At 33.3% G+C, this 9,305-nt stretch overlaps 1 protein-coding gene across 1 annotated transcript; it reads right to left on the reverse strand.

The window, feature by feature from the left end:
* Positions 1-2,211: 2,211 nt before the first annotated feature.
* LOC109006466 (tropinone reductase homolog At5g06060-like) lies at positions 2,212-5,557 on the reverse strand. Its single transcript, XM_018985752.2, has 5 exons — positions 5,256-5,557; positions 4,817-5,024; positions 3,165-3,381; positions 2,924-3,030; positions 2,212-2,627 (listed from the first exon to the last, which is right to left on the reverse strand). Exons 1-5 carry the CDS (start codon positions 5,330-5,332, stop codon positions 2,451-2,453), a joined length of 786 nt encoding a protein of 261 aa, XP_018841297.1. The 5' UTR covers positions 5,333-5,557; the 3' UTR covers positions 2,212-2,450.
* Between the last annotated feature and the right edge of the window lie 3,748 nt (positions 5,558-9,305).

Raw genomic sequence — 9,305 nt, forward strand, 5'->3', positions numbered from 1 at the left:
TTTACTTTGTTTTGTCTTTTGTTGTTTGGCGAACTTGATGCGACGAATAGGTCAAGTACGTGGAATTGTAATGGGCAAAATATACGAGGCCTAGAAGAGCCCAGCCCAAGGGGTGAGGTCCCACCATTATAAAACAAAAGAAGTAAGAGGAATGAGAGACAAGAAAGGGACAAGCAAAAGGAGGGTATCAAAATAAGAGGGGAAGGAAAAAAATGGAAAGGAAGATGTTAGACGCAAGAGAAGGCAGAAAATCCTCACCACTCCATAGGAGCACGCTAAAAGATGGGGATATAAAAGGAAACAACTAGACTACTCCAATGGGGGACTTCTTTGACTTTGACTTCTTTTTCAGCTTCTTCAACTTCAGGAAAGGAGCTCCAGCGACTAGATCTCTACTAGAAAATTAGAGCTCTAATCTCCATTGTACAGAGAATATGAGAGACTATGAGAGACTTTAAATAAACATATTATAGTGGACTCTCCCCTCCCCAAAAACCCCCGTGGACGTAAGCAATATGCCGAACTACGTAAATATGTGTGTCTATCTCACTTTTACATTTTCAATATTTATTTTTCATTCATTGTCATGGACGTATGCACAATCATACTGGACCACGTCGAGGGCTCTAGACTACACCGATCGAGGCCTAAATCTTCATAGCAGGCCAGGAATGACTTTTTCTTTCCTTCCAGACTGTTGTGTGATTTTTTACGTTAACAATATCCTTCAAGGCAAGTCAAATAATAGGATAATAGGATTAAGATCCCCTTAAATGTTTATTTGAACTCAAGCAAATTGATGAACATGCTTTTTTCATTTATTTTTGTAATCTCATGAGCGAGTATACAAATGATTTCATAGACTAAAATAATTACCAAGACACTATTTTCTTATTGAATATTTTCTTATCAGAAAATAATTAAATGCTTTGGTGTCAAAGTTAGGGTTGTGCAGAAAAGTGTAGAACCCAACCCGCTCGATAGATCCGACCCGAAAAAAAAACACGGTTTGAACTAGTTTGTGGGTCGAACCCGCTAAATGTCAAAACGATCCGACTATTACTTTTCTTTCACACGATTCTTCTTCATCTTATTCTTCTTCTTTTCTACACAACCCTAAAACCATCCCCCACCAATCAGGAGCGAAGTCCCGACACCGCAATCAATCAAGACAACAAGGGTCCAAGATTACCTTTTGCCAATTACTTTTGGAGCTCGAGGACGTAAAATCGAGTGTACAAATTTTAGAATTTCAGATTTATCAGATCAACAACTGGAGATCACGGCACCACAGAAACCAAACCATCGTTGTTACCTAAGAGGTTTTAAACACATGGGAGGTGTATTTTTGCCGAGGATGGGGCAAGAAGTCTAGTCAGTGAGGTCATGGCTTGAAGATGGAAGGAAGACAGACCTCTTCTAACCCAAGGGTGTTATTAATCTTGGCTCGACGGGTCCTTTGCTTGGATATAGCTGATAATGGAATCACCAAGTTGATCCCCATCGCAAGCCCAACTATTCGGGAATCATTACCAGCTTTTTCGATGTTGTATAAAATAGGCTTTTGTTTCATATACAGTTCTTTGCTAAACCTCTGTATGTGGCGTTAAATTTTCATAAAATAGGAAATCTGAAGGAGAAAGATCAATTTTTTCTCCTTATGTACGAATCAGAGTTGTTTTGTTGGGAAAGGGTCGGGGAGGGTAGGACTAAAGCCAAAGCCGTGGTCACAATGAAGAAACGGAAGAGGATCATGGGATTTTGCCTTTTTGGACTTAGATATTGGGTATGGAGGTTTTGCTTTCGAGTGGGTTGGAGTTGAAGTGTGATGCTTTTCAAGCGGGTTGCAGTTGAAAAGGATTAGTTTGACAGTCACAAATAGTTGCTTCAAACTTTGAGAAGAAACGGGTTTGACCCGACATCCTGGGAAGGGTCGGATCGGTCCCAGACACAGCTCGGGTTGCTCAGGTTGCAGGCCTAGTCAAAGTCATGGATATCTACTTGGACACAAACCATTAGAATAATAATGTGTTGAACCCGGAAACACATTATTAGCCATAATATCCTATAGAGAGGCTTTCGTTAGAACCAACAATATTTAAACGGATGGGATTATGGGAAAGTCACGGACATTTTGATACAAGAAGGATGGGATCATACAACATTGGACAAGAAACCAGTAACCCCACAACCAAACACATTATGAACAACTTTTCTTTGTTTTTTCTTTTATTAAGGAAGATGATGTCATTTAGTAGATCTCACTTTTGGCGGAAAATTACCAGTTACATATAGAAACTTGAAAGTTACAAAGAATGGCAGAACCAAACTAACATAAAAACTGAGACTAGACACAAACATACTAGTTGGAGCAACTTGAACATGGAAATGTTTTATTCAGTTCCTGCATATATAATTCAGTAGGGAATTGGGCCTCAGGCTCTTCACTATTATAAGGAGAATCCATTCACAGTCATCCCTCCATCCAAGTAAATGATCTGCCCAGTTATGTAAGAGGCTGCTGGCAGGCAGAGAAAAGCTACCAAGGATGATACCTCCTCTGGCTCTCCAGGTCGTCCAAGAGGTGTCCGGAAATTTACTAGCTCCAAAAGTTTTCCTTTAAGATCCTGCAATGCTCATTACAAGTACTAATGTCAAGGATTTATTTAATCACCATATTTAAGAACTATATGAGAATTTATAATTTAATTAGTGGTTGTCCTAACTCTTAAGTTTTCTACCAACTCATCTCATCTCATCTTATTATTGTGTCCAGACGTTTTAAGTTTGTATAAAAAGTCACTCTATACATTAAGCATTTCGAATTAATTTTAAAGATTGGTAATTCGATCATGTTAAGGAATTCAATGATTAAAGATGCAACTGCTCCCAAATTCAGATAACAATAGAAAAGAATGTTTACATTTTCAACTAAAGGAGTTCTGGTGGCCCAAGGTGCAACACAATTGCTCCTGATATTATCTCTTGCCCACTCGCATGCCAAACTTTTTGTAAGTTGGTTTACAGCTCCTGCACAAATCAACACAATTCCAAGTACACTTAATAATCCTTGTGATCGCAGCTTAAACTTTCTTCTGCACCCCCGAGATTAGTCAGGACTTCATCCCGAACACCCAGTGCCAATAAAAATAATGATAAAATACCTTTGCTTGCTTCATAAACAGATCCAGTGCTTATAGACACATGTCCTCCAACAGAAGAAATGAAAACAATGCTTCCACCACCTGATGCCTTCAGCAGAGGATGTGCAAGTTGGCACATGTGGTAAGAAGATTCGAGGTTTGTTGTGACAATGAATGAGAAATCCTCAGCTGTCGTCTCTACGGTTGATTTCTTTATGTTGGTTCCCACATTGTTTACCTAATTAAACAAAACAAAAGAAAAAAAAAACAGTGAGGACGAAAGAACCGCCCCAAGATAAAGCTAGCTTAGTTGTAACAAAAATTTTTTATGAGAATAAAAATCTAAAAGGAATCTTAGGTGTCGTTTGGATTCGAAAATGAGTTGAGATAGGTTGTGAATAGTAGTGAGATGAGTCGTGAATAATAATGAGATTTGTAAGTTAAAGTTGCTGAATAATAGTGAATAGTAGTGAGATGAGTTGAGATGGACTGTGAATACAAACGAGGCCTTAAGTTGGCTCCATCACTGTACCACCATCTACCATTTTGTACAAAGATGGTAAAATGGTTTTAAATCCTGCTCACACGACATGGAAACATATTGATCGACATATCCTCGGTCTGATTTTCTCCTCCTTGTCTGAAGAGGTATGAGTGACATTGTTGGTCTCACCTCCTCCTACGACACATGGCAAGCCCTTGAAGCCTCTTTTTCTCACAAATCCAAAATTACGGAGATTCAGTTGAAGAATGAACTTTCAAGTTTCAACTCATCAAACCTTTATAACTACTATTCTCGTAGTAAATGGTTATTCTCGTTGCAAGTAACTAATTTTTTATTTCTATAGATCATCCTCCAGAAACATTAAACTACTTTATCTTATCTTATCACTAGGTTCAACTACTCTTATGATTTAAAACAGAGAGAATCGGCCAAAAAACCAAAGATTCCCCTACCCACTTCAAAGCTCAGCACTCAGCAGACGACTCAAATTACCAACCTACCCACTTCTCCACACCCATCTTCTCTCGTTGATCTTAAACATAGAAAATAAAATAAAAAGAAAGAAAAGCCGCCATCTACACCTTTATAAATTATCTCTTAGATATTTGATCGAGACAGAATATAGTTCATTGTTCTGATAATTTTACTCTGTTTTATCAAATTCTTACGCTTTGCAATTAAAACTCTGTGATCTAGACGAGCAGCACTCAAAAGGTGTGATACTCCGTAAGAAATGGATAAAAGTAAATGATGAATGAGATCTCACATTATTTAATTAAAAAAATTTTTTATTCTTTATAAAGTTTTAATAGGAGTCCAATTATATCATTGACTAATTTTTTTAGAATATAAATCATATGGTTTGGGCCTTCTATTAGAACGTTACAAATAGTACTAGAGACAATCTCAATCAGAAATATAAAATTTGAGTCATGCCACCTACAATAGATTGGCTAGACAAGGACGTTGAAAAATTAAGAGATAAATTATGATATCTTATAAAATATGGATAAAAGTAAGTGATGTATAGAATCTCACATTAATTATTAAAAAAAAAATTCTTATTTTTTATAAAATTTCAATGAAGTTTTAATTATATCATTTATTAATTTTTTAAAATACAAATAATGTGATTTGGACCTTGGTAGGCGTTACATGAGGGACTTACAAGGATATTGAGTTTGCCTTCAAAGTGATGAGAAACTGTTTTCATGAGCTCCTCTCGTTGGGGTCGAGACACAAGGTCACACACCGAGCCGGTGACTCGGAAACCCTTCTTCTCCCACCCGCGCAAGCATTCGTTAAGCTCGGCTTCATTTCTAGAGCATGTATGCACAGACGCTCCTAGCGCTGCCAGTTCCTCCACAATAGCATACCTAATGGATCACAACACGTAGGGAATTAAACAATTGTTACCAACAATTACATAAGAAGAGGGTTTTTTGTACTGCTGCATAAAGCAATGATCTTTTCCTGGAATGAGAACAGCCTTGAAAAGAAAATTTGTATTCAAGATAAACTAGACAGGACAGAATCATGTTGATCTTTTTTAATTTTGGGTATTTTGGAAAGAGAAGGTATCGAGAGAACAGAGAGAGAAAAAGAACCCGATTCCTTTGGATCCACCAGTGACAAGAGCGGTCGTTCCCTGAAGAGACCATCTTCCACTGCGATTTTGAGCCATTTCTTTCTCTGCTATATATGAGGATCACCAAAAATACCAACAAAAGTACTGGTCCGATCAAGTACAATTTTCTTACCTTTCCAAGTGTGTTTATATAATGATCATTAGTGCCCTACGGTTAGTCAAGTGGAGCATTCAAAAGGGAAGAAATATTTGGTGGTGGTGGTGGTAGGTGATCATGGTGTAAGCGCTGTCGTCGCAGCCGGCCGTTGTCTTCAAAATAAACAAGTTAGGATTCAAGGTTTGACTTTCCTTGACCAAAAGAAAATTCTCTCTTTTAAATCTGGTTAGTTGCAAAGAAAATTTTTTTTAATCATCATTATTTACTATCTCATACTAAATACATTCTATAAAAAATTTTCTTATATTCTATAAAAAATATATCCTCATATTTTATAAAAAAAAATTATAAATATAAAATGTAAGAATAAATAATGACTGATATATAATATTTCTCAATTGCAAATTCAATATTTTGCTTTTTGTTTATTTGTAAAAGGCATCTCAGCTATTCAACTCTTAACATTTATATTTAAAATTTTAAAATTTTTCAATTGTAGTTACTTGATTTAAAATATAATATAATTAATTAATTTCTTTTAATCTAAAAGATAAATAGTAAGTATTTCACGTAGTCTTCTCTTAATATTATATATATTCAGCGTGTTTTTTGTTTTGGGGGTGATTTTGACATGTTATCCATAATTCAAAGAGGTTAAATAAATAAAATGCATAGCATCTACGAAAGTTGACTTGGGTTGGTTTGTTCTCGTACGTAAGATAATATGATATGGGATAAAAATTAAAAAATTGAATAAAATATTATTATAATATATTTTTTAATATTATTTTTATTTTAAAATTTAAAAAAGTTAAATTATTTTTTTTATTTTATTTTATATTAAAAATTAAAAAAATTATAATGATTAGATGAAATAAAATAAGATAAAATAAAATATTTTCTGAAAACAGTTTGGTTACATTCATGAATGTTGTTTAACTTTGACCATCCGTCCGATGATTATGCTCCAATTAGCAAAAAATAAACGTTCCCATAATTTATAATCGAGCATCTAAAATATTAAGATATAAACTTGTGGTCCCCAAACTAATGACTTATTGTACTGAAAAATAATTTATTTACAAATAGTTTATAAATTTGAATATTTAAAGGCTATTTGTTGTTTTTAAGAAGTCGCATTTTTTTTTTTTTACATCCTAATGTAGGCTTTTTTTTCATCCTTGAACCAAAAAACATTTATTTCCCTTTTTTGGTTTGTCCCAAATAGATTACGTACATTTCTTTCCCTTTTTTGGTTTGTCCCAAATAGATTACGTCTTCTCCGGCACATACAGTTTTGTTTTGAAAAAATATTTTACATATAAATGTATTACACAAAGTTAATTATTAAAAAATATTTAATTACTTTAATTTGTGAATTTATTTTCGTAGAATAAAAATATTTTTTAATATTTTAGGTCTCGTCTGGTTACACAGATAAAATAAAATAAGATAAAATAAAAATATTGTTAGAATACAAATTTTTAATATTATTTTTATTTTGAAATTCGAAAAAATTGAATTGTTTATTATATTTTTATGAGAAAAATTTATTTATCATTTATTTATTCATCATCTCATTATATGATATTAGATGATAGATTTATAAGTGAAATATAATAAATAATTTTTAATTATCTATTATCACATCATAAAATAATAAAAAAATAGATAATAAGTAATATTTTTTTTATTAAAATATAATATAAATCCCTCGTCAGTCGTCACTATCGGGAGCTGTTCAAGTGATGTTAAGGGCTTATTTGGATTTGTAAGTCATCTCAGCTCATCTCAACTCATATTAACTCATCTCACTACTATTTATTACTATTCAGCAACTTTAACTCACAAATCTCACTACTATTCACAACTCATCTCATTACTATTCATAATTCATCTTAAGTCATCTTAAATCATCTTCAAATCCAAACATTTTCCTAAATTTTTGGATGGATATATATTTTGTAAGGGAGTCAAATCCATAAGGTTGAAAAAAAATCATAGATTTTTCTTTCTTTTCCTGGCCATGATTACGACGGCTTTATTATTATTATTATTATTATTATTATTTAATAAATGGAGGTAGCTTTGCATTATCACACCCGATGGGGTGGCGCAGAGCCACGACAAATGCGAAAACGCAGGTCAACATTGCGCGCTGGTGACTTTCATGGAAGGCGTCTCCGTCCCTAATCCGCAGCACGTTCAGTCCAGAAAGACGGCCAAGACTCGACTCAATTCATTCAAATAAAGCCCATATTTCTTTCTTTTTATAGCTGATACATTTCTTTGACTTATAATCCCTTGTTTTTTTGGGTTTTGACTGGCTGGCATCGTGACTGCTTTTCATTGTTATTCGTTGTTTTATTGCACATTTGGATCCGAAATAACACTGGTTTAATAAAAGCAAAATCATTATCCATCGTTTTTAAGATTTTTTAGATCAGGACCATGTCATGTACCATTGAGGGGACGACGGATAATCTGAATTAAAATGTCAATCTAATTATAACTATTGTTTTAATATATTAGAAGACGATTTTTATAATTTTAAAATATATAAACTCCGCACAGCATATTTGAAAAAAATAAACATACTTAAGACTCATGTGAAAATTTCTGTAGATTTTACTTTTTGTCAAATGCATTGCGTCGAACTTTTACATCTTAAAATTGTATTTGACATTACTTTAATATATTCAGTCATTTTATACATATCAATATTATTTTTTATCTTAAATTATCATTTTCAGTCACATATGTGATGTATCATGTTTTAAGTGAGTACCATTTTAAATAGTTTGCATATGAAATCCAAGTACCATGTGTTACCTTAATAAATATAATCAAAGATGAAGAAACCTAAAATACGGAGGGATATTATAGAGGTTAGAGTAAAATTTATTAATAAAATTCGAAATCGGGTTCTGAAGCGGACAAACCGATCTCAAATATATCCAACATCACGAGAATCTTGTCTGGAAGGGAAGAGTTTCATAGTTTTCATAATTTCTCTCACTTTATTTTATTTTTATAATTTTTTTTAATTTTTATATAAAATAAAATAAATAATTTAATTTTTTTAAATTTAAAAATAAAAATAATATTAAAAAAATATTTTTTAATAATATTTTATTCAAATTTTAATTTTAATTTCATCTCATCTCATCTCATCTTTCAAAACAAACCAACTTAAATATTGCCTAAAAATTAAATGTGTAAAAAAGGATCCTGCAAAAATGGTCCCAAAATGGGAATAAAAATTATCTCATAAAGTCGAAATAAAATATTTTATAAAAGAATTAAAACACCGTAATTCTTAAATTGGCGACTTGAAGGGAAAACAACTGAATTCCTTCAGAAAGAGGATCAATTCACCTTCTCCGCTTCTCGGTTCATGTTCTCCCTCTTTCTGAGAAAGAGATAAATGAAAGCTATCTCTATGTGCTTCGAAAGGCTCTGTGAATCATGAGGGGATCGAGAGCTACACATGAGTTCTTGAATGGATCCAGAATCACATTTGAGGGATTCTTCTGTTAAAGCTTTTGCAAAACGAAGGAGTAATCTATATGCACGCCAATTGCTTGATGAGAATCCCGAACGATATGTAGTTTCTTGGACCGACGGCTCAATTGCTGAAGCATACGAGGATAATGAGTGGAGGACCAAGGCGTCCTTTTGATATGCGCATTGGATTTGATTACCGTTCTAAAATTGATGTAATCTCCAACGAAGGATGTAGAAAGAAGACAGTCCAATATATCTTAATTTCAGTCACAAAAAAGAGCTTCAGAGGATTTAAGATTTCCATTGTTGCATTGACATTGGTCAATTAATCTCTTATGGGAACTGAAGAGACGGCTAAAGTGCTTGAAAAATGAAGTGGTATTAAAACATATAAAGAAATAGAGA

Source organism: Juglans regia, chromosome 14, assembly GCF_001411555.2.
Source record: "Juglans regia cultivar Chandler chromosome 14, Walnut 2.0, whole genome shotgun sequence".
In the NCBI taxonomy this organism is placed as follows: Eukaryota; Viridiplantae; Streptophyta; class Magnoliopsida; order Fagales; family Juglandaceae; genus Juglans; species Juglans regia.

Excerpts from the sequence above, each read along its gene's own strand:
- LOC109006466 (XM_018985752.2), bottom strand. The coding sequence starts at position 5,332 with ATGGCTCAAAATCGCAGTGGAAGATGGTCTCTTCAGGGAACGACCGCT. Across the intron at positions 5,025-5,255 it reads GGTGGATCCAAAGGAATCGG|GTATGCTATTGTGGAGGAAC; the intron begins GTTCTTTTTCTC and ends GTGATCCATTAG. Across the intron at positions 3,382-4,816 it reads AAGGCAAACTCAATATCCTT|GTAAACAATGTGGGAACCAA; the intron begins GTAAGTCCCTCA and ends TTGTTTAATTAG.